This window comes from Hemicordylus capensis, chromosome 2 (assembly GCF_027244095.1).
Source record: "Hemicordylus capensis ecotype Gifberg chromosome 2, rHemCap1.1.pri, whole genome shotgun sequence".
In the NCBI taxonomy this organism is placed as follows: domain Eukaryota; kingdom Metazoa; phylum Chordata; class Lepidosauria; order Squamata; family Cordylidae; genus Hemicordylus; species Hemicordylus capensis.
This window is the reverse complement of record NC_069658.1, coordinates 387,684,712-387,710,940: the sequence shown is the minus strand read 5'-3', so window position 1 is coordinate 387,710,940 and position 26,229 is coordinate 387,684,712. Positions and strand designations below refer to the sequence as shown.

The window sequence follows — 26,229 nt, the reverse complement described above, 5'->3', positions numbered from 1 at the left end:
ACCTACCAGATATAAATAATATATATATTTAAAATTATATATATTAAAACAGTACAAATATTAAAAAGCCTCTTTTAAAAGATGTGTTTTCAATTATTTTTTAAAAACACTGAGGGAGGGAGCATGGCGAAGCTCTTCAGGCTTATGAAATCACCTGGCATTCCATATGCGTGCCCCCACCCCTGCCCCATCAACTTTGCAATGCCTGGACCAATATGAACCACATTGAGAACAACTGTAGGGACACCTCAACGACGTTGTTTGTGACTATGTCATTCACCCCAATTCAAGATGATAGATGCATACACATTTGAGGTGCAAAGAGGCTAACTTGTGGACCGCCTAACTGATTTGAACCAAATTTGCTACAGTCGACACATAGGGTTTAATTTGTAATGATGTCATCCACCCCAATTCAAGATGGCAGATGCATGAATGTTTGAGGAGCAAACAGGCTGACTTGTGAATTGCCTAATTGATTTGGCCCAAATTGAGTCCAGTTGTAGGGATAGTGAAAGGAAAGTAGCCAAATCAGTTAGGAACATAGGAAGCTGCCATATACTGAGTCAGACCATTGGTCCATCTAGCTCAGTATTGTCTTCACAGACTGGCAGCGGCTTCTTCAAGGCTGCAGGCAGGACTCTCTCTCAGCTCTATCTTGGAGAAGCCAGAGAGGAAACTTGGAACCTTCTGCTCTTCCCAGAGCAGCTCCATCCCCTGAGGCGAATATCTTACAATGCTCACAACATCAAGTCTCCCATTCATATGCAACAAGGGCAGACCCTGCTTAGCTAAGGGGAAAAATCATGTTTGCTACCACAAGACCAGTTCTCCTCTCATATAGTTCTTACTATAACAACTTGCTAATAGTTTTTAACCAACAAGCAGCTGGGTTCACTCTGGTTGCTTAGTATCACTGTTTACTATAACTTAACTGTTTTAATAGATTCTATTTTTAAAGCAGTATTTTAATTATTTTCAGTTAGCTTAAACACAGACTCTCTTGGCAGCTATGTAGTGGGATATTAATGTTAGGTTAAATAAATTACAACACATTTATTATCTAATATTGAAATACTTGTCTTGTTAGAATCAAACCCTATCCTGATTGGTTGTGCTAAAAAATGGGATTCTAGTTTCAGTTCTAGTGGTGATTAAATCAAGAGAGAATTTTTCAAGTTACCTCAAGTCCATCCAAAGAACTAGATTTTAAAAGGCCCTTTTTAAGCAAACACCCAACCTTCCAGTTCTACCAGTTTTCCTCTAATATTCAGATTTTCCAATACCTTTATGAGTGGGCTGTTCACATTAAAATTAGGTGTTGCCTTCAATATGCAAAAGGGAGGGGGAAATCCTAAGTACATACCCATAGGCACTCCTTTATAATATGCATATTTTTAGAATTTAAAAAAATCACAAAAATATTTATCACAGGGCAGCGCTAGCCACATGAAGGGCTAATTGTCTTTAGCCTCCAGCCAGGAGAATGCCATGTATTACCAAGCACCCAGCTTCGCAGGACTTCTGTGCAGTTGCTGAAGCTGCCCCTGCTAACTTGGCAAAGAGGCACCTTTTTAACGTGGTGATTCTCTTTATTTAGCAGGGCGGGGAGTAACTGGGTCTACCCACCCCCAGCACAGTACCTCCAGTGACTGTTGCTGGTGTCTATCTTGTTTCTTTTTAGATTGTGAGCCCTTTGGGACAGGATCATCTTATTTATTTATTATTTCTCTGTGTAAACTGCCCTGAGTCATTTTTGGAAGGGTGGTATAGAAACCAACCAACCAAACAAACAAACAATAAAATGAAATATAAATTAAATAAAAATAATAATTAATAAATGAAATTTAAATTAAATAATAATAATAAATGCTCTGCTCACTGTGGGACTAAAGGCTCTTTATGTGGTCATCACATGGTCAGTTTGCTACCATGCAGTTGATGTTGCTTGCAATTCCAGCCTTAGTTTGCAACATCTGCTGATTCATCTACAGGAGCACATAGAGGGGAAAACACAGGAATCCCACCCCTCTGGCAGGGGTGTGGGGTGGGATATATTTAAAACTGTAATAGCTAGAAAATGGAAACTTTTTTTCTTGTCAACATCCTTTAAAAAAAATTAAGCTTGACTAGAAAAAGTTTTTATTTAGAAATAATTTGCCCACTCTTGGATACTTCTTTCCAGTATCCACATTTTTGTTTCTATCAGATGTTCAATATAATTCTTAACCAAAGTGGCAAATGAAATGCTTATATGGCTATGGCTGAAAACTGGAATTCTGGGCCAAATATATACTGGCTGAAGTTCTCCACAGCTTAATGAAACTGTAAACTGCCCTGAGCCATTTTGGAAGGGTGGTATAGAAACTGAATGAATGAATGAATGAGGGAGCCAGGAATATGTCCCTAAGGGCTATATGACCCTCACAGGCATATCCTTGGCAGCAAAAGGGGACATATTCCTGTTCCTCCCCATACTCCTCCTGCTGGTTTTTCACACATGGCTCTATGCCTTGGGGTATTTGAAGAGCGCATCTGCTTCGCAGCAGATTCGAGGCATTTTAATTTGAGGGATTAGATGGACCATTCGCAGCATAGCCATCAGTACCTCCATCAACACCCACAGAGAAAGCAGGAGCCCCAGAGTTTTTTTCAAAAGCTGCTGGAAACAGGGGATTTTTTTACCCCGGACATAACTTTGGCTAAGCCAGAATTTGCAGCCTCCCTTTGGAGGGGGGAAAAATCCCTGTCTGTCCTGGTCCTTGATATCCCGCAGGGAGGTTGGGTTAAATCCAGTGAATATGTGGACTGGCACCCTCCAATCAGGAGTGGATGGGGGGGAGCCCTGTCTGTAAAACCTCCTGCAGGGAGGAGAGAGAGATAAGCAAAAATCACTTCCCTCTCCCTCTCCCTATGCACTGGGTTGCAGAGCAACACTACAATGCAGCAAGTGTCCCAGCTCCCTGCAAGAGTGAAGCTCTTGCTCCACCCTCGTAAAGTTGCAGAGAATGTGGGCCACTATATTCATTATGAAATGCACAGAGGTAAAACTCCAGATTTAAGAGCACAGCAAAAATTCAGCCTTATGCTACAACATACATTACTATCCAAGGATATGTGCAGTGCAGGTTTATTATGCACCTGCAGCAAATCCTTTTTTCTGTGAACCTCAATCAACAACTTTGTTTTGAAAGACAACATAACGATTTCAGAGTTTTTAAAAAGGGAATTTTGATGAACCACAAGAGTTTTATACATCAAAGTTTTTGGCTCCGGTTGTGCCTGTACATGACCATCAACAACAAACTCTAAATTAATGTAGGGATAAAATACCGCTTTTATTACAGATTGTAACCAAAGAAAATCTCAGGAATTGGCTTGTCTTCACAAGAATAAGAAGGGGGAAAACAAGATATACACCAACCTAATAAAACTCCAGTGCTGATGTAAAATATGAATTCTGGCCTTACATTTCTCGAGTTAACAGATAAGCCCATACAAAAGTGTTTTAAAATTAGATCTGCCAAATGTCTGAGGTTAAACTGAGGCAAGCAAGTTTGAAAAGAGGCATTTCACTTGCATTGTCAGTTAACAGAAATCTGTACAAGTCAGATGCATCCTTTCAGTGGTATACAGGAGAACCTCATTAATCGCAGACCTGGCATCCGTGGTTTCACATATTTGCAGTCGTGTAATTGCCACCCAACCCCGGTATACATACACAAAAAATAGGACGTGCATATTCCTCTGAGGTCATTTCCACTCACCATTTTGAAGACAGGACCCATTTTGTGCCCCTCCCCCCCCTTTTTTTTTTCAAGGAAACATTATTTTTTGCCACAAACACAAAAAAAACCCTGCAATGTTTTCTACTGGGGGGGCGGCATTGCTGGAAAGCTGGAGACACACAGAGCACGGTAGGTCACTCTTTCCACCCATTTCCCCCACTTCCAGTCATTTTTTCATTCCATTTTCAGCATCCCTTTTGCACCATTTCACCCTCGCTGCCTCAGGAACCTAACCCACCTCTCCCCTTCCCATTGCCAGTTATCCATGGTTTCATTGTCCGCAGCCCATCCCGCAGACGCGGAACAGGACCCTGCGTGAATAAAGGGGTTCTCCTGTACAACCCATTCTCCATTGCACTCAACACATGGGACCTCATTTGCCATATCTACACCTAAGGCAAGACCCCACTGCTTCTCTCTTGCCCCATGTACCGGCAGCATACAAATCCAAAATCATCATCTGGGGAAAGTGACAGAGATATGAAGTTTGGGGACATTTTGAAGAGATTAAGAATGTTTGAGGACTTTTAAGTGTATTGAGGATTCAAAATACCCACTGCTCAGATAGACTGCTCCTGCTCTGAAATTGTTCAAAAACCTGCTAGTTGCTGCTATCGGGTCTGCTGCAGGTGGTTAGAGTCCCCTGTCTCAATTTTTCTCCTTCTCAAAGGCTGAATGTGATTTACTGCATTTAGCTGGAAATGCAGGACTAATGACCGAGGCCTCATCCTGATGTCTCTGGTGGAGGCTATGGCCAGGAGTGCTTTCTATCCACTTCAGTTGATACAACAGCTGCATCCATTCCTTGAAGGTAATTATCTCAAAACTGTGGTGCTTTTTCTGGTAACATTTAGGCCTGACTACTGCAATGCACTCTACGTGGGGCTGCATTTGTATGTTGTGCAGAAACTTCAGCTAGTTCAAAATGCAGCAGCCAGATTGGTCTCCAGGATTACTCTGAGAGACCATATTATGCATGTTTTAAAACAGCTGCACTGGCTGCCGATATGTTTCTGGGCAAAATACAAAGTGCTGGTAATTCCCTTTAAAGCTCAAAATGGCTTAGAACAGGGTTACCTGACATAGCACCTTCTTCAGTATGATCCTTCCTGAACATTAAGGATATCAGGGAAGGTCTGTCTCCAGTTGTAGGTTTAAAATTATTAAACCATCAATTACATTACATGACCTTCAGCGCAAACTGTTCAGCCTCATCCTAGCTGTGCCTGGGGCTCCCACGGCTCCACTGGAGCTACACTGCAGACTGTGATGAGTAGCAGAACCTTCCATTTGCCCAGAATGGAATGTTTTACTTCTATTGGTGTTGGTTTAGCAGAACCAACACCTTAGCTCCATTCTCTACTATGTTTGAAAACAGAGAGGGACGAAAAGCGTAGAATTGCAGTTGTAACACCTTAATATCACCTAATGCTAGGCTAGGCTAGACATTCCAGAAGTTGTATTGCCATTGAACCCCAAATGTATAATTTTGCCATATGATTGAGAATAAAAGGAAACAGGAAACGTCACCTGGTATGGCAGGATTGATTGATTGATTGATTGATTGACTGATTGACTGAGTGAGAGTGCCATCAAGTCGGTGTAGATAGATTCTCTCCAGGATGATCCATCTTCAACTTGGTCTTTAAGCTCTCTCAGTGGTACATGCATTCTGTCGTAATTGAGTCCATTCACCTTGCTGCTGGTCATCCTCTTCTCTTTCCTTCAACTTTTCCCAGCATTATGGACTTCTCAAGGGAGCTGGGTTTTCACATAATGTGTCCGAAGTATGCTAGTTTGAGCCTGGTCATTTGTACGGTTAGCTTAACATCAGTTGCAGGCAAATTGATGGAAAGCATCCTCAAGGATAAAATTGTAAAGCACATAGAAAACAGGCCCTGCTGGGAGACAACCAGCATGGGTTCCACAAAGGTAAATCTTGCCTGACCAACCTTTTGGAGTCCTTTGAGAGTGTCAACAAGTGTATGGATCAAGGTGTTCCAGTTGACATAGTATACCTGGACTTCCAAAAAGCTTTTGACAAAGTTCCTCATCAACGACTCCTGAGGAAACTTAGCGGTCATGGGATAAGGGGACGAGTACATGTGTGGATTGCTAACTGGCTGAAAGACAGGTATAAATGGAGAGTTTTCGCAATGAAGGAAAGTAAGAAGTGGGTCCCCCGGGGATCTGTACTGGGGCCAGTGCTTTTTAATTTATTCATAAATGATCTAGAAGCAGGAGTAAGCAGCGAAGTGGCCAAAGTTGCAGATGATACCAAACTCTTTCGGGTAGTGAAATCCATAACTGACTGTGAAGAGCTCCAAAAGGATCTCTCCAAACTGGGTGAGAGGGCGACAAAGTGGCAAGTGCAGTTCAATGTTGGCAAGTGTAAAGTGATGCATATTGGGATGAAAACCTCCAACTTCAAGTATATGCTGATGGGATCTGAGCTGTCGGTGACGAACCAGGAGAGGGATCTTGGGGTTGTGGTGGACAGCTCATTGAAAGTATCGACTAAATGTGCGGCCGCTGTGAAAAAGGCATATTCCATGCTAGGGATGATTAGGAAGGGGATTGAAAATAAAACTGCTAATATTATAATGCCCTTATACAAAACTATGGTGCAGCCACACCTGGAGTACTGCGTACAATTCTGGTCACCACATCTAAAAAAAGACATTGTTGAACTGGAAAAGGTGCAGAAGAGGGCAACCAAGATGATCAAGGGCCTAGAGCACCTTTCTTATGAGACTAGGCTACAAACTTGGGGCTATTTAGTTTAGAAAAAAAGACAACTGCGGGGAGACATGATAGAGGTCTATAAAGTCATGCATGGTGTGGAGAAAGTGGACAGAGAGAAATTATTCTCCCTCTCCCATAACACTAGAACCATGAGTCATCCCATGAAATTAATTGCCAGGAAATCTAGGACCAGCAAACGGAAGTACTTTTTCACACAACGCATAATCAACTTGTGGAATTCTCTGCCACGAGATGTGGTAACAGCCAACAACCTGGATGGCTTTAAGAGCGGTTTGGATAAGTTCATGGAGAAGAGATCTATTGCTGGCTACTAGTCGGAGGACTGTAGGCCACCTCCAGCCTCGGGGGCGGGGTGCCTCTGGGTACCAGTTGCGGGGGAGTAACAGCAGGAGAGAGGGCATGCCCTCAACTCCTGCCTGTGGCTTCCAGAGGCATCTGGTGGGCCACTGTGTGAAACAGGATGCTGGGCTAGATGAGCCTTAGGCCTGATCCAGCAGGGCTGTTCTTATGTTCTTTGAATGAAAATTCTGGATCTATTTGATCTATGATCCATTCGTTTGTTTTCCTGGCTGGCCATGGTATCCTCAAAAGTTTTCTCCAGCACCAAACTTCAAAAGTGTCAATACTTTTTCTGTCCTGCTTCTTCAAAGTCCAGCTTTCGCATCCATAGAGTGTCATCGAAAAACCATTGTCCGAACTATTCTAATCTTTGTAGGTATAGATACGTCACAGCATTTAAATATCCTTTCCAAGGCCTTCCTTTCCAAGACCCTACCAAGTGCTAGTCTGCGCGTATTTCTTGACTGTTGGATCATTTACTGTTGACTGTTAATCCGAAAAGGCAGAAGCTATCCACCACTTCAATGTCTTCATTATCAATTCTGAGGCTGGTTGCTGTACCCATTGTAATTAGTGTAGCTTCTTTACATTTAGTTGTAGTCCCATGTTTTCACTGTGCTCCTTTACTTTCATTACTAGAGTTGCAGATCATCTGCATTCTCAGCTATCAGAGTGGTGTCATCAGCGTAGCACAGGTTACTGATGTTTCCTTCTCCAACTTTAAAACCACACTCATCTTCTTCTAATCCAGCTTCTCTCAGTATATGTTCAGCATATAAATCAAATAAAGAAGGAGAAAGTATACAGCCTTGTCTTACTCTTTTGCCAATATGGAACTAGTCTGTTTCACCATGTTCCGTCTGAACTGTGGCTTCCTGTCCTGTGTACAGGTTTCTCATGAGAACAATGAGATGTTCTGGGATGTCCATTTCATAAGGTTGTTCCACAACTTGACATGGTCGATGCAATCGAAGGCTTTTCTGTAGTCAATAAAGCACATATTGACATCTTTTTGGTATTCTTTGCCTTTCTCAATTATCCAGCGTGCATCAGCAATGATGTCTCTTGTTCCTCGGCCTTTTCTGCAACCACCTTGAACATTCGGCATTTTCCCTTCCACGTAGGATTCTAATCTGCGTTGAATGATCCTGAGCATTATTTTGCTAGCATGTGAAATTAAGGAGATTGTGAGATGGTTTGCACAATCTGTTGAGTCTCCTTTCTTTGGTATGGGTATGTAGACTGACCTCTTCCAATCTCCAAATTTGTGTCATTCTCCAATGACACTTTCTCCATACCATGCATGATTTTATAGACCTCTATCATGTCTCTCCGCAGTTGTCTTTTTTTCTAAACTGTGTCATTCTCCAAATTTGCTGGCATAGTTTGGTTGGAGCCTTGACTGATTCTTCTTCTGTTGCCTGCCATATTGCTGTAGCTATTCCATCAATTCCTGTAGCCTTCCAACTTGGTAATGACCAGAGTGCTGATCTAACTTCATCTTCCCGTACTAGAGGTTCTTGTAAGTAGGGAATATCTTCTAAAGTATCTTGGATGTTGACGTCCCTGCTGTGCAGATTTTCAGTATACTCCTCTCATCTCTGTTTGATCTACTCTGAATCAGTTACTATCTGTCCTTTGCCATCCCTTAACATACCATTCGAGGTTGGAACTTTTGAGTTCAGAGATCTTTTGGAAAGCTTTCCTTGTTTTTCCGTGTCTAATTCCATTCTCAAGGTCTTTACAGATGTCATTATAGTACTGCTCCTTGTCTCTTCTAACTGCTTTCTGAAATTCCCTATTAAGGTCCTTTCTGAGGTCTTTATCTTTCTTGACTTTGGTTTTTCTCCTCTTCTTGGAAATTTCCACTGTCTCTTCTGATATCCATTTTTCTTTCTTCTGTTCCTTGGTCTTTGGCAGTCTCTTTTCACATTCATCCTTAACAACTTCTTTGATTTCATTCCACAGTTCCTCTGGTTCCCTATCAATGAGGTTCAGAACTTCAAAGCGGTTCTTGATGTTCTCCTTGAAAATGGTGGGTATATTCTCAAGATCATATCATGGAAACTGGATAGCTTTATTTTTCTGCTTTAGCTTAACTTGGAACGTGCACATGAACAGTTCATGATCTGTTCCACAATCGGCCCCGGGGCATGTATCTACTGTTATAACAGAGCTCTTCCACCTCCTTGCATCTGGTGACATCCATATGCATAGGCACTGCTTTGGTTGTTTGAAGAATGTGTTAGTAATGAAGATATCATTGGATTGGCAGAAACTAAGAAGTCATTCTCCTGCTCCATTTCTGTTTCCTAGGCCATACAATTTCCAACTTTGGCATTCAAGTCTCCAACCACCAACAGTACATCTAACTTGCATGTTCTGGCAATTTCAGACTGAGCATGAACATAAAACTGATCAACTTCCTCTTCTTCTACATCAGTCATTGGGGCATAGACTTGAAAAACTGTCATGTTAGAGGGTTGCCCACAAAGTCTAATTGATATTAGCCAGTCACTTACAACATTATACCCAAGTACTGTCATTGCTATATCTTTCCCGACTATAAAAGCAACACCATTCCTCCTTTGTCTTTTGTGTCTTGAGTAGTAAACGGTATGATTTTCTGACTGAAAATGTCCAATTCTAGTCCATTTTAATTCGCTGATGCCCAAGATGTCAATCTGTAGTTGATTCATTTCATCTTTCACTGTGTCGAGCTTTCCTATATTCATGATTCTTATGTTCCACGTTACCATTGTAATTCTGTCTTTGAAGCATCAGATTTATTTTAAAATTTAATATCCCGCCTTTCTCTCAAAAGGACCCAAGGCAGCTTACAAAACAGAATGTACATTAGCCAACTGTGAAGGAATGAGGTGAGGGGCATGCTAGAATGCAATCTGAACTGCCAATTAGAATGGGAGATAACTTGCCATGAATGCCTATAAAATTCCAAACATGACTAATTTAGCTGTCATCTCCCTAGTTCTCTTCAAGGCGGGGATGTAGATTGGGCCACCATGCACACATTTAGAAAATGGGAGCAGCTGCTAAGGGCACAGCTCTAAGCAGAACTTTCCTCTGTTTGGGAGACATCAGCTCTTCACAGAATGTGTGACAGACAAGTGTAGCCAGAAATAGAAGGAAAAAACATTATGAGTTTGCGTCCTATTGCAACACAGTTAAAAATTCTGCTTGCGTGCAATGCACATTTCTACAAAGTCTGGATCAAGAGTCAGCTGTTTCTGGTCTGATTAAGCTTCACCTAAGCCATCATGATACATGCTTTGTAGGAAAAAAACTGAAAGAATGTGAGAGGTATTACAGATTTTCCACATTGGCAAGTGAGGGGAACTCAGAATTTCCAAATGTCCTTTATTTTAAATGACATGCCATATGTCAAAAGATGCCTCTATAGTTGTGCAACACCATCCTCCCATAAAATGAGCAGAATTTCTTTATTTCAGGCTGATACGTCACAGCATTTTTTACTTACCTAGCAACTCTAAAGCAGTTAAGCCTGTGTGTCCCTTTCAGTCTTCCTGGAGCTCCCTATCTATTCACACATGTTGGACACAGTCTGTCAGACACAAGCCACAGACACACCCACAGGCCAAAATACAGAGAAACAGCTATGACACAATACATGTTAACATACACAGAGTAACAGCAGTCTCTCAGCAATACCGGCTGCAACAATAAATCACTCAGATTTATCACAGAGGATTACGTAAGTAAGACACCTTACTAAGGCCAGGTATTTGGAAGGGGAGACATGAGCTCCCCCTAGTGCTTCAAAGTCCAAGCTTTTGATCAAGCAAAGTGAAAACTGTGGTTTAATTAGCCTGTTCGTTCAGCATTTTGTTTGTAACACAACTCTCCTGAATACTGAATTGGGTACATATACTCAGGACACAGTTCTACGTTTGAAACTCAAATATCAATCCAATCCCTGCACCTTTTTTCAAAGGGAAGGGGGAGAAAATGCAAAATACAGTGGAATGTGATATCTGCCTTGAAGACCAAGATGCTAGAATGAAAGTTTGTGTGCATATCCAGAACTTCACTCTATAACAACAGTATATAAATATTTGTTGTTGCTGCTGCTTCAGAGTCAAACACTAGCTCGTCCCCCACCCACCCCAGCATTTGTTTTCAGAAGGGCCAGGATGCTACACACCAAAAAATGGTATCTCCCTTGAGAACTGAGGCACAGGAATGAAATGTGGTATTTAACATATTTGTATTCCATCTTTAAAATAAGTTCTACACAGAGCAGCTCATTGTATGGACACTTATGATGTAACTTTCATTTGAAGTTCAAACACATACTTTATTCCTCCCCAACAGTTTTCAAAGGGGAAGGGGACAGAAGGTGCAAAGTAGATCATAATGTGGAATGAGGCTTCTGTCAAACACTGTGTTTTAATAGAATAACTACAAATCTAACAGTATTAAGTTGCCAAGTTGCAACCCAAGGATACTGTATTCCTTTAAAAGCACAGTACATCTGGGAGGTGATGTAACTACAGCTTCTCCAGTCACAATCCTCCTCCCCCTGCTCCTCACTTGGTGTGGAAAACAAACTCCAGTTTTGTCCTGCTTTTCCTCCCAACATTACACCATATGGCTACACTACCCCTTGTCCAGCATTTCAGAAATAAAGTTCCTCCAGTGCCTACAAAGAGCTAAGAAGGAATTCAAAACCCAAACAGATGAGAAAAAAGGCACCACTACCTAAACCAGGGAAGGTGCCCAGGGACTGCAAGCTTTTAAGCTCTGTCCATAATAGTTTTTTGTACTATGGAAATTATTTCAGTGATAAAACAGGAGCTATTCCAAGCCTATTTTCATGTGCTTCGAACTTTCTGAACTTTTAAAAACTCGCATTCCCCAGGGACATCCTCTCCAACAGAGTGAACTTCTTGTTCTGAAGAATACAAATGAAGCATATTTGATCATTTGAGAGCACAAAGGGAAATGCAAGAAATCCAAGCATGAAATGGGTCCGTGTCCGAATGAGAAACCGGAGACATGTCAAACCATTTCCATGGCTCTTGCAGCATAGAAGGCACGGCTGAGACAGGTCTACTGTGAACGTATTGCTCATGCTGTAAAGTGCTGTATGTATAACAATGGCACCATACCGATTGTTTTGTACCACACAATTTTGATTTTTTTAAAGGACAAAATACCCATTGATTTGAGTTTTTAAATGTTTCAATATAATCAAGTACTAGTTGAGTATAATTTGCTGCTAATGATCAACTATAATGGCCCACATTTCACACTGTAACGCGGGAGGTTCTGCGCTGCCTGCGTTGCTGCAAGCTCCTAAGGAAACAACAGCGTTCATACACAAGAGCACAAATATTTAAAGTAGCACAACTACTCTTCAGGAGCACTGTTTACATGATGCAAGTTATTGATCTTCACTACTGGTCAAGCTGGAGCCACTTTGGCAAAAAGCGGGGGGGAGTCTCCAATGCGAATTCCATTTCCCACTGGGCACAGTACTGTGAGGGCCCTTTAAAGAGATACAGAGGCCTCTCTTGGGAGCTCAAGGAGCAAAGTACTGGGAAGCGCTACACTTCTCTCAGCAATCTGTGCATGCCTTCCAAGATGGTGCAAGGGCTCAAGCAAAACCCAGCATTGCACAGTGAGAATGCTCATCGCTACATAGTGCCTGCTGGGGAACTGTGCCGAGTATTTCATTTTGGCTGAAGGTTCACACAGACCCAATAAACAATTATTCAGGGAACCACGCTTAAGGTTGAAGGGGACCTCCACTGGCCCCTAGGCTGTACAATGAAGAACACTGATGTAAGTAGTGGTCCCCAAGTGCAGGCACTCTACTTTAAGTATTTTTGCTCGTGTGGACGACTGCCGACACTTCCTTAGTAGTCCACCATGCAGGCAACTCATAACAGCCTGCCTTACACTGCAGAACATTTGAGACACTATTATTAAGTGTTTTTATTATTTAAGAGAAGGCAAAGAATACATTTCTAAATGAACCACATAAACACAACACAAGAATGAAGCTTACCATTGGTAAAGGTGTTCACATAGTACCTACGGCCCTGAGGAGACATATAACTCTGCCAGCCGGGTGGGAGATGGCCATTCTGAGAGTCTTCTCCTGCCTGAGGAATGACCTTCCTAGGTTTCTGTTGACACAAAGACAAAACAAGCCTGTGAAGCTGGCTTTCAGAAAATGCAAAAAAAAGAAAGAAAGAAAAAGAAAAAAAGAGTGACACACACACACAAGAACTCAACAACAGATATAGTATGAAGTTCTGAGGCATCCTTTAGAGTTCCTGGGGGCAGGATATAGGAATCAATGGGATAAACATTACTAAGAATCCATATACCCCAGTTATCTTACCATCTGCAGCCTGGGAAATGTATTCTGGCTATCATCTGTACGCACAGACATTCCCTTAAAGGCAGGGAAGACGGTGGAATGTTGCTGAGCCCGTATTGTAGCTTTGGCAATCCAACATACTATTGCATATAACTTCTGGAAGAGATAAACAGACTGTACTCTGTCTAATCAGGAATCAAACAGATGTGTGTCCATGCCACACACACATATGTAGATATATTTTGTTAGTTGTTATAAACAGAGTGTGCCACCAATGTGTTAAACACCTGTCAAAAATGCCACCATTTAGAAGTTAGAAGCAGGGGTGAAAGACGCAATGGCAAACAGGCAAGCATTTTCACAACCATTTCCACCTACAATAGTTGTCCAGTGAGGCTCACCACTGAAATATGTAATCCCCCCGAGGGTATTCATTTCTACAATGGTATAGCTACCTGTGGGAGTAGGAAAGGTCAACATCACTGTAAAATGACCTTTGGCCTTCACATGAGCTCAAGAAGAGAGACTTTCGGTTTTCTCATAGTGGGCCTCTCCAAATCAACCAAATTTTGGGGAAGAGAGCTGATCTTGTGGCAGCAAGCATAAACTATTCCCTTTGCTAAGCAGATCCACCCTTTTATTCAGATAAGTAACTACGTATGAATGCTGTCAGATATTCCCCTTGGAAGATGTGGCTGTAGCTCAGTGGTAGAGCATCCGCTTTGCATGCAGAAGGTCCCAGATCCATCACCTGGCACAGTGTCGGCTCAAGGGGTTGTTGTGCCCTTGGCCGAACTAGTCCCCTGCACCCTTGCAGGGGCAAGGCCAGTACTGGGGATGGGGCTGCCAGCCCCTCAGCGCTTCCCAGTCAGTGATTAGCGGAATCGCTGACAAGGAGCTGCTTTCTCTCCCTGCCTCCTGAGGAGTGGGTATTCCAGCACTTGCAAGGAAGCATACACAGCCTTAAATCCTCTATTTCTCAAAAATTAAGACTACACAAACACTCTGGAAAAGCATACAATTTCTCTCCCTTAAAAAAAAAAACAAAAAAACCAGAGTAAGATTTTAAAGAGTTCTATAAAGCAGCAGAAGCACTGAAAAAAAATTAGGAGGCAGGGTGCCTTGATAATCCCCCCCTCCCCCCGCCCCGGTGGCTCTGACTTGAAGAAACTCGTCATGCAGCCCGAGGAAACAACCGGACTGGGGAAATGGATGGAAAGCAACAACCACCGTTTGGGCACAGTGGGGAGTCTGCACTGAGAGCAACCAACCTCCCAGAAAAGAGAACGAGGAAGAGGAGAAAGAGCTTTCATGAAGTCACTTTTAAAAGACTCCTCACACAGGAATTGGGGAGAGGGGGAGAAACAGAGAGCCAGTTTCTGCGTGCTGGACCAGGTTAAGCTGCCTCAGGTGCTTCTGTTTTCTCTGCTTCTGCCCACCCCTGGCCAGGCTGCCCCCTTCACTGCAGAGGTTGCTGGGAAATATAGTCTGGCTGGCAGAAAAGCCCGTGCTGAAGAGGTGGCAATGAAGTTCTCCCTAGAATTGCGCAGGCACATGCTGCCTATGGCCAGGCGAGGAAGGCAGGGGAGGGAGGCAAGCCCCCGTCTACTTGCCCGTCCACGGTGACCCAAGGCTGAGTCAGGCAGAGAACCTGGTGGCAGGACAGAGGCGGCTCTCTCACCTGTTTGGCTGAGGAGAAAACTCAACTACTTCAGTTTAAAAATTTGTTTGAAAAGCTTCATGCCTTCTCTCCTCCACCTCCACTCCTTCTTCCCGCTTAATTTTACTAAAGCAAGATGTTCAGTACAGCAGGCCAAACCCTCAGTGTGTTGCTAATCTCCTGCCTCCTCTCCAACCACTCCCTCCTGCCTCCGCTCCGCACCTTCACATCACTCGCACTGCACAGGCGTGCTGCCTGCCTGGGCCAGGTGGGGGAGTGACTCGGGCTACTCCACCACCGCCTCCTCTCACTCGCCCCCGGCCAGACTGTACAAGCGGGGCTTACAGTGGGCAGCAGCAGGTGCCTGGCTTGGCCCTCAGCCACCGGCAGACATCCTTGGGTCTCGGGAATATGATGGCGGGCAGCACGGGTGCCCCTAGAGCAAGTTCACCCCTGGCTGGTGCCATTTTGGCCCCTGGCTTAAGCCAGCCCTGCTGTGGCATCTCGAGGGAGGACTGGGAAAGACTCCTGCTTGAAACCTTGGAGAGCCACTGCCAGTCAGTGTAGACCAGGGGTTCCCAACCAGCTGGGTACTCCAGCTGTTGATGAACTACAACTCCCATCATCTTCAAATACAATTTATAGTGGCTGAGGATGATGCAAGTTGTAGTTCAGTAACACCTGGAGTACCATAGGTTGGGAACCCCTGGTGTGGACAACACTGAGCCAGATGGACACTGGTCTGACTTACTATAAGGCAGCTTCCTTCCTATGTTAACCAAATATTTGTCCAAGCCTCCCTAAATGTAAAATCAGTGCAGAGATCACCTTGTAGCATTCAAGTTCTTGTGGAAACACCTGAACATGACTTTAAAATGCTAGAGCTCAAAGCTTTGGGAAAGATCAGTTAGCTTCTTCATTATCAAACCTGGAGGTCTTTAGGGTAGCCCTTTGCCTCATGGCCCAAGTGACATTCTAAAATCGGAGAGAACTTTAAAAGATTCCTATGTTAAGTGTCCTTCCCCAGGGCATAATTTCTCATAAGAGGTACCCAGGGACTTTTGGTTTGATAACCGAGGCATGGAAGAGGAAACAAAGGCAGACTTAGCAAAGACAGAGGCAGAGCAAAGCGAATGGAATAGTACAGCTACAGCAAGAGAACCATTTACAAGAAGTGCACAATGGAGCAGAACTCCATGGACCCAAACAGCAACTGCATCAATTGATTGTCCAACAGACAGATGCACATGCAACCTCAGCTATTGACCTGTTTGACACCAACGGCTTGAAGCCCATCCAAGTTTTGTAATTACACATTTGTTACCTTAACCAGACTACATGGGAACAGAGTGCCACGGGAAGCAAATCAGAGTATGGGCACTCATTGGCTAGTCTACTTTCCCTTCATTAGGAACCAAGTAAAGGCGGCAGCCTAATTAGGTCTCCATCTCACCATCATTCAGCTTCATTATGAAACTCCAATGGCTAAAAACAGCAAGGTGCAAAGCAGAAAGGCAGCTGGGCAATGCTCCAAGACTACGACTAGCAGCTGTGCACGAAGAGCTTTTGGCTGCGTACACACAGCTGGGAATCTTAGAGCTCGCTCTTCTGTGACCAGTCAGGGGTGACGTATGCTGTAGTGCAAGCCCTGCTCCAACATATGCCGCAGGGAAAGAAGCTAAACAAAAGTTGTAAGTCACCGTTGGGGTAGCAAAGCTGCAACATTAAGGCCCTTAAGTCTCATCATCATAGTAACATAACATGAGTACTCATTACAAAAGTATGCACCGCAAACAATCCAGTACTATTTCCGGGCACAATGCTGCTGTACAACTGCCAGGTATTCATCAAGCCTCTGCACCTGAGTCAGGCATTCAGTAAGCATTCCAGTAGGTCACTTTGGCCCAGGCTAAACTCCACCATCTGGGGCTCCTCTGCAGAAGCAAAAGTTTGGAGCAGTTTTGCAATTCTGGCTATCATCTGTAAGCACAGACATTCCCTTAATTTTGTAATGTCGGAGCAATTTGTAATGAACTTGAGCTGTCCTCTTCCCTCAGGCAAGACCGTGACTATAGCCCTTGTGTTACCAGCACAACTCTCAACTAGAATTTGCTAATGCTAGAAGCAGGGCTGCTCAATTTCAGCCCTCCTGCAGATGTTGTCCTACAACTCCCATAATCCCTGGCTATTGGCCACAGTGGCTGGGGATCATGGGAGTTGTAGTCCAAAAACAGCAGGGGAGGGGCCTAAGTTGAGCAGGCCTGTGCTAGAGGTTCATTCTCCTTCATCCCCGAGAACCAATCTACACATACAATTAATGCATAATTTGACCCTACATGTATGTTTGTTTTAAACTAAATAGCAGCTGTGGGGCACAACCACGATCAGGACCATGGCATGCAAAGAGGGATTTAGAATCCCCCACATGCACCTCTTCATTGGTTATGCAACAGGAAAGAGAAAAATAAAACCAACAGCTATTGTTCTTAGCAATATTTTGTCTGTGGCCTGGAGCCCACTGTAACAATATCACTGACTATGGCCCAGAACCAGAGAACTGTAGAAGCGGAGCAGACCCAGCTGCAAGATACCATGAAGTAGTAAAATCAACAAACACCCAAGAAGCAGAAAAGCTATGGTACTGGCCAGTTACAGTGCTGAAAATAAATCCTTGTCTATTTATTTAGCAATCGCAATTTTGCACCCTTGCTAGCACCCATCTGTGTACACCTGTCCATGTAAAAAAGTGAACAGTCCAGCTTCCTGCAAAATGCTTCTCGTCACACACACTCCATTCCAGATCTGTTCATATGCTGCATTTCACAGTGTGGGGGCTGCTGCATGCCAAATAGCTAAACTATACATCAAGCAGCTTGAAGAAAACAGTTGGTGCTTCAGAGATTGTGGAAGAAGTGGTGCGCAATTTGTAAATATGGATCTATGGGTGGTTTCTGATTCAGGATAAAAACTGAGTGTAGAATACTTGTACTGTTAGAACTACAAAGGGCAAAAGAAGAGAACGACCATGTCACAGCCCAAAAGAGAAGCTCTGTCCATAACACACTGGGCAATACAGTATGTTTTCTTCTCTGTACCTTGAGGTTTCCTCCCCTTTCCCCCCTTTATTTGGTGCCTTGCCTTGTTCCAGTGTTTGGCAGCAGTCACACTTCCTATAACCTGCAGCTCTGTCCCAATAATATTACTCTTATAGCCATGGTTAAAATTTAGGAGCTGAATTGTACCTGGTAACAACTCTAGTGTAAAAGCCACATCTTCCAATTCCACAAGCAAAGCTGACTGAGGTTACTCAGCATGTAGGGAGGGCATTCTGCGCATACTCAAACTCCTCTTTAATACATTATTTCAGAAGATCTGGAATTGAGCCCTGACTTTAGGAACAGGTTCTAGTGCTAAACTCTTGGGAGTTGAGTTACCAAGATGTGTATTCTCTGAGTATATGCAAAGCTTTGGACAATCTAAGTGCAGACACCAATACATTCATCTTCCTTAGGGATAATGTTTTTGCTTGAAATGTACTTGAAAAGGGTCATTCTGTTTTGGATGAAACTAGAAATAAAAAAACATTTCACAGGGATTTGTGAAGACTCAATATGAATTTACTGTGGAATTTGTACGTGCAGCTGTTAACCCAAATTTTTGGAAACACAGTGATACAGTCATGCACACAGATCTGTATAAATTATAGGCAGGGATACTTGAGGCTCACATATAGCACCTTAAAGACCTTGATCTCTATAGCTCATAATAATATTGTGTAAGCCCTGTCCCCTACCCTGCCCTAAAATTAGTCGTCCTCTTTGAGCTATGCAACAAATTCAGAAATATGTTTGTTACTAAGAATCTGAAAGTCAGTTTGAAATATTTGGGCAAAATCTAAACATTTTTTGTACAAAAACGGTGCTGCAAATAGTAATTTGAGACAGAAATGCAAGCATTAGAGATGCATACAGCCCATCTGGGAGGACAAACTAGTTGTCCGCTATGCATTACCATCATACTCAGGTCAACATGCACAATATCTTGCTTCATGCAGAAATGCATTCTAGATCCACTGTACAGTTCCACATCATAAAGGAATATGCATTTTGCATGCAGCGGATCCCATGCAGGCTTCTGCATGGAGAAGTCATCTCCCTCCAAAATCCTTGTTTTCCACTCATGGGATGCTGCAGAGGGTGGCTGCATATGTGAAATGGGTGCTCTGGATGCACAATGTCCCTATAACTCACAGAAGAGGCCTATGGGATCATGGCAACTAGCTTACTCTGACAGCAATAATTGATGAAACAAGCAATAAAACTTGCCTCCAATAATCAAAATTCCATTCTAGGCATCCAAACACATATTTTGCTTTAAAAACGTCCCTCAGCTTCTTGTCAATGAACACACATTTTACCCCAATGTTTTCCGCATTGTTCCAAACACAAAAAGAATTCACTCTCCCACACAGTCTCAACGGTCTTTCTGTCTCCAGTTACTAGGATTCTGTGTTTATAGTTTCTACTCCCCTCCCTCTTTCTTTCAGATGCCAGGGCTTGCCCTTGCTGTAATGCTTGGCCAGCTGCATTATAACAATTTAATAAATGTAGCACTAGGCACTCATTAAAGATGCTTTCAAACACGCCTTCTTTTTCTAAGTGTGCTTCTTTTTAACTATTAGCAAAATTAGCTGCATCCTGCCCCTTCAGGCTTTGGCCAAACCACTCACAATTATATAATGCTGAGCCTCACAACTTGATCAAGTTCTTCTGCCCTGCCCAGACTCCCACAGCATCAAAGGTGGCTCTGAGGATGGAGGTGACCAAAGATATAATTATGACAAAGCTTCAAGATGAAGGGTGTAAACCATCTCTAGGGACATAAAATCAAATATTTCTCAATGCATCTTGTGTCTCCTCTAAATAATGTCATCTTACCATGTCTGCTTTTACCAAGTCAGTTGTGGAAGTTAAGTCCAAAGCTGGTCAAAGGCTTGTTCCCCCTTTGCAAGATGAGCAGAGAACTACTCACGCCTGTTCCACAATCTTGTATGTGAACAAAGAGTCAATGCCAAGAGTCAAAACTCAGAGAAAGAACTACCACTGAGAGGGGCCTCTCTGTGTCAAACATTTCAGCACTTCCCTTCACTCAGTTTTATTCTTTTGAAATCTAAAGGACTCATTCTAGAGACTCTCCAGATGTGAAGCTTCTGGCAAGCTTTTCCCCTTGCAAATGTCTGCGTAGGTGATGGAGAGCACAAAGCCACAGTCTATGCCACTGACCGAGTGCTCCCCATGCACAGACAGGGACAAACAAGGATTGCTTTGTCCAGTTTTCCTTGATTCAGTCACAGCCTCTTTAACCTTCTCTGTCCCCTTTTTGTCTCTCTGAAGAACTTTTCCTGGGACTTATATCAAGTCAGTTCTTTGTATTCAGTGCTGCAAAGTGAAGCACAAGTTCACGTGATCAAATCAAAACTGGAAGAATGCGGAGTTTAGCATACATGAGACAAGATGTACTCACTAGCTAAAGTGCAACAAACATTTTGTGAATATTTTTATGCCCCTCAAAAGAGCACGCAACTCAATTTCAACAATTTTTCAGCAAAGAGCTGTGAAAAGAGGAAAAAGCATGTGCAGCATTATTCCCTCCCCAGCATCCAGACTGAAGATAATGCTTCCTAACCTCACTCTGAAATTGACTGTGTGGCATCAGTGGCCCCATACTCATAATCCCATAAAGCGTTAAGGAGGAAAAATTATGCAAGATCAGCAAAGTGGCTGTAGATATCACTTAACAAAAAGATAAACACTACAGAAAGGGGTAGGGAAGCAATCCCCCACCCTACCAAAGAACTACCTCCATTTCATGTCAAGAAATGTTGCTGGGAAAGATTCAGTACCTTTGACAAAGCAATTGCAAAATTGCTCACAAATCATCCACACTTAAGATACAGTCCCTCAATCCACTTTAATACTTCAAAGAGATTAGAAGTGCATTGCATCAAGAGTGAATGTCAACATTCCAGAACTGTTGACTATCCAGAGAAATGCTGACAATCTCCCACATTTCTGAAGAACATCCAAAGATTGGTATAGAGACCAAAGAATGGGAACGAGTAGAAGAGGCTTCTAGTGCAAAGTCATGATTTCAGCCATTCATGAGATGCACACAGGATTGATAATATTCCCTTGGAATTAGTGACCATCCTACACAGGGACAAGAGTGATTCCCCAGATTCGAATCAGCTGACAATGACTCTCCCCGCACTGGTTTTATTATGTTTCATGGTATGCTTTTAGTGAAGCTTTTTAAAATCTCCATCCTCTGCTCCGAGTGTTCAGACATCAGAACCAGAAAAACAACACAGAACATTTTTTTAAAAATCATTCAATTTAACTTTTGTCAGTGTGCCAGTAATGTCATGTGAACTGGTCCTAAACATGGCTCACACTTGCAGATAAACCAGTTTACATGTTACAGCTGCCATATAAAGACTTACTTATTTAATATCCCGCTCTTCCTCCAAGGAGCCCAGGGCAGTGTACTACATACTTAAGTTTCTCCTCACAACAACCCTGTGAAGTAGGTTAGGCTGAGAGAGAAGTGACTGGCCCAGAATCACCCAGCTAGTTTCATGGCTGAATGGGGATTTGAACTCGGGTCTCTCCGGTCCCAGTCCAGCACTCTAGCCACTACTATTTTAAAACTAATCCACCAGACTCACACTGGGCACTTTTAAAGGTGCATATAATGTATGCGACCACCATCCATTTCCAAGATGGGAAACTGTAAAGAAAATACTTCCATCAGGACACCCTAGGACCTTTCTTCTGGCAAGTAGCCTTAAAAAGGGAATATTCCAAAGTTGATCTAAAATGTTTAATACAAAATATTAAATATTACCCTTTGATTCATTTCAGACTCCGCCCAAGGCCCTTCCTCTGGAAACTAGAACTTCAAGTAAACCAGCTAGTTTTTACCCAAAATGCTGTTCTTGCTTGCAAACAGCCCTCCAGTCTGAAACAGCTACTCATCAGCAACAATGGGACACCAGACAAAGATGACCATGAACTAGGCCTTGTAACAAACTCTGGTGCCAATTGTGCCCCTATCCCAACTCAAGCAACACAACCACAGGCCCAAACACCAGCTGTATAATCAAAGGCTTGTGTACTTGCACATCTTTTAACTTGATATGCACTATCATTTGTCAACAATGCTCTTCTGCCATGGATACAGACCAAACAGATCAATCTCTATGAAAGAAAATATATGGACACAAATCAGCCATTTTAAATGGTGACACAAAAAAATGTCGAAGTACAAAAATCTGCAAAGGATGAATCCTACATGAAACTGCCAAATTGGAATTTATTTGCAAATCTGACACTTAAATTTGGATGAAAGAAACAGTGTGACTCAAGAGGGAAAGTTATAGTTCATCCTTAAGTAAATATTTACACTACTCATTTTGCTATGCCAACGTGTCACCAGTGGTCATTATGTGCGAGTGGGCCCTGTCCTTTATTACCAAGACATCCCCCCATCATCTGGAATTTGAGCTTCAATTTGGGGAAAGCAAGAATGTCACATAGACAGAAGCTTGTGTCTTGCAGTGAGTCTCATCTGCTTTATGCTCCTACCAGGTAGTACTGCCTCACCAGCTTCACTCCCACTTCGCTCGGTAACAATACAGAATATTAACATACATACTCCCTGACATATGAGGCTCTGGACATTCATCACTCAGAAGCCCCCTTGCCATTCTTCTCTTTCTTTGACCCCTCCTTTTTTCAGCCCCAGGCCCCAGAGCTCAATGGGCTCCAAGAAGTGGGCCTGCCAGTGGACCTTCCGCCCAGTATGTCTTGGAACTCTTGGCTGAGTGTATGCCCTTCTGCTTCCCCCTGCATCCTGAACCCAGTTCATGGCACATGCCCAACTTTTAATCCAGTGCCCAGGACCCCTATGGAATGGGTGACAGCTTGGCAGCCTTCCATCCCTAGTGAAGACTTTACAGTAGCACTGAAGCTTCATCTCTGACCGGATAATTTTTGCGGTTTTATTTCTCTCAGCAGAAAGAGAGATATATAAAATGGGCTCTTTTACTCCTTCATCCCTATCTTCACCACTCTACCTTAATTTCCCTTGCAGTGGGTTGACTTTGGTTATCCCTGGTCCCTCTCCTCACTGAAACAGCTGTCAGATCCACCGTTACACCTGTTCTAGCAGTCAATATTAAATACCTGATTATAGCATAATTATACCTGATTATTTTAATAAAGCTCATTTCTTTCTCTTGAAAAGCCCTAGCCTCCAGGCTGCACTAGCTATCCTGGGGTACCTTTATGGTAACACTGAACCTGATCTAAAATTGCTCTTTTTGATGCTAGTTAATCTGGGCCCACTCAACTAGATAGTCAGCTGCTTCATTAGCTGGCCCAGGCTGGCTGCAGAAAGGAAGAGTTCCCTTAGCACCTAAGGAACCCTCCCAGCTTCAGAAAGCAATTTCCCCAGAAATGATTTGGTGTCCCTGTTCCAGACCTGCAAAATAGTGGCCCACATGAATAAGGGACATGAACAAAAGTAACAACTATTCATAGTAATGTGGCCAGGGGCGTAACAAGGCTGGAGTGGGCCCAGAGACAAAATTTTAAAATGGGCCCCTCGCTGATACACACACACTTCACAATATATAGTCATGTGACTTGCCTCGGGGGGGGCAGGGCATGGGGGCCCCCAGGAAGCTGCCTCCCCTTGCCTAATAGTAGTTACACCTCTGAATTTGGCACACCTACTGTTACCTCTTGCATAGCTACACAATAGGCAGTAGTAGGTATGACACATTACTACTGTGTGCATTTGGGGCTTGCTTATTTTTTTTTTTTAAGGCATTTCTTTCCTTCTTTCTATATTCCTGGTACATATACTTGCCCATCTAAGGTACTAGTTCATGCATCTGACAAAGCAGGCTGTGGCCCACAAAAATTTGTGTCACATGCTATTTGGTAAGTTACAAAGCACTTGGTCATTTTTGTTGAATAGACTGACAAGGTGCTCTCTCGGGAATGTCACTCTCCTTGTACCAGCAAACTAAGCGCTAGGACTTTTCTCACTGTAGGACTGGAAATCAGTATGTTTAAAAATGTTGCTACACAACTAAAATCAAGACCCAGAGTGTTGGATTAGACAGTGTGTCTGATCTGGACAAGGCAGACTTAGGTTCCACTCCCTTAAAAGTAATACAAGATAAATTTTGTTTTGCAGTTAAAAACAAAAACAAACCAAAATGTATGCTGTATTCCAGACTCGAAGCTCCAATACTGACTTCAGGCCAGTTGCTCTCTTTCAGCCTAAATGACCCAACAGTCCTGCTAAGAATAACCTCTGCATATGCCCCAAGCTCCTTGGAGGAAGGGTGGATACAATATAAAAAAAGCAAAATGCAAATTTGAGGGAATCTTTACAATCTTCACTTTATTTCCTTCTTTCCCAAAAAGTGTTCCAAAAAACAGATGGGAGAGAAAAAGCTTGAAAACACATAGATTGTCTCAGCAACCTGAGTGATCAGAAATAGAATTCCAGCACTGAGAATTATACAACTTTTGGCCGCTCCTTCCATAATCTTCAATCCTTGTCCACCTTCTTCTAAGTACAGTATCCACTGTTCCCAGTGAGATAAGCATCCCCCCTTTCCCCCCTTCCTCATATCTACAAAAATAAATACAAACATCCACACCTTGAAGTGTAAAATATGGGCCCCCTCTCCCCTAGCTATGCCCCTGCCTTAGCCTGTGTGTTCAAAATACATAAAAAGCCTCCTATCATTAGGATTAAATATTCTTTTCCACTTAGCAATTACTTTGCTGAGTAAACTGAACATTATCAGTCCACAGACCCGTGCAGATACTGCATATGCTGAATCCTCAGATTAATGCTGCCCACGGAAACAGCTTCACATGACTTCCTGATCCATCCTGAAGAAGAGTGCCCTTCCATGATGAAAGTTCAGACTGACTCAGAGAAAAACCACTTCTCATTTACAAACTGCAGGAAACCCCCACAAGAAAAGAGGGATCCTAGAAAGGAAACATCTGTGCAATCAGGGCAATACTTTTTGCAAAGGGAATGCAGTTTGCACTATTTGCTGGGAAGTCCCAAGTCCTGCAAATTTGCTAAAATCTAGATCTAATTTTATAAATAAACTCTGGAGTATGGCAAGAGTCAACAGTCTCATGGTAAAGGTAAAGTGCGCCGTCAAGTCGATTTCAACTCCTGGCGTCCACAGAGCCCTGTGGATTTCTTTGGTAGAATACAGGAGGGGTTTACCATGGCCTCCTCCTGTGCAGTGTGAGATAATGGCCTTTCAGCATCTTCCTATATCGCTGCTGCCTGATAAGAGTACCAGCGGAGATTTGAACTGGCAACCTTCTGCTTGCACTAACCACAAAAACTTACTGTAGTGTAAGCTTTTGTAGACTAGCAGCCACTTCATCCGCTGCATGAATTGTTGTCCTCAGGTTGGCAGATGATTTACACACAGAATGCACACACCAGTATGGGGGTGAAGGAGGGGGCACCCTGTATACTGTGAGGCCAAATAGCCATGAAATGCAAAAGTTACAAGCCCTGCTCAGCCATCATCCAAGATGTGGAAAATGCAGAGCCAAATGTTGTCTTTTGTGGACAACTTAGTGGGTAGGGCTACAGAGCACATCAGTGTGGGAGTGAGGCTTTTGTGGATACAGCATCCACACTTTGAATAACGACTTAACAGGGATACAGTCTCTGACAATTGTATGCAAAAACTCAAATCAATATAAGTACAGTGACCATTCAGAAGAGCAATAGGTCTGGAAAGCACTTAATTCTCTTATTGCAACAGACCAACACAGCTTTGCAGTCCACCTGTGCACCGAAAAACACTATGCTGTGAACAGCTACCGCAACTGGCCATTACACACATTTATTTTTTGAGGTGTATGTCTAAGACCTTTTAAGGGCACACCACACCATGCAAAGTATAAATACAAACAAACAAGAATTTGAAAGATGTACATCATACAGTCAGAGAGCTGGGACAATCTGCAGCTCAATGGCAGACTCAGGGTTGATTCCTCTTAATGTGGAAAATGGCTCTCACAGATCACAAAATCATACATTATACTGGCACAGTCATGCCAATATAGTTAAGACAAAATCATTAATTTAAAAAAATCCTCCCGTTTAAGGTTCAGTTCAGTTCAAGGTTTATTACAGTCTATGACCAGCACAACAAGGAAATAGAATAGCCTGTTTAAGGTAAG

The 26,229-nt window shown here is 43.0% G+C and overlaps 1 protein-coding gene across 2 annotated transcripts in view; it reads right to left on the bottom strand.

Moving 5' to 3' along the window:
* The window catches only part of GAS7 (growth arrest specific 7), a 193,242-nt gene that overhangs the window by 92,472 nt on the left and 74,541 nt on the right, over positions 1-26,229 (bottom strand). Inside the window, exons 1-2 of one of the 2 annotated variants that reach the window (XM_053292618.1) lie at positions 13,285-13,350; positions 12,946-13,066 (exon numbers count right to left, since the gene is read on the bottom strand). In XM_053292618.1, the coding sequence (XP_053148593.1) occupies positions 12,946-13,066; positions 13,285-13,335 (172 nt within the window). In that variant the 5' untranslated portion in view covers positions 13,336-13,350. Of the gene's footprint in view, positions 1-12,945; positions 13,067-13,284; positions 13,351-26,229 lie in introns of those variants that run through there. The other variant, XM_053292617.1, reaches the window with a different exon arrangement.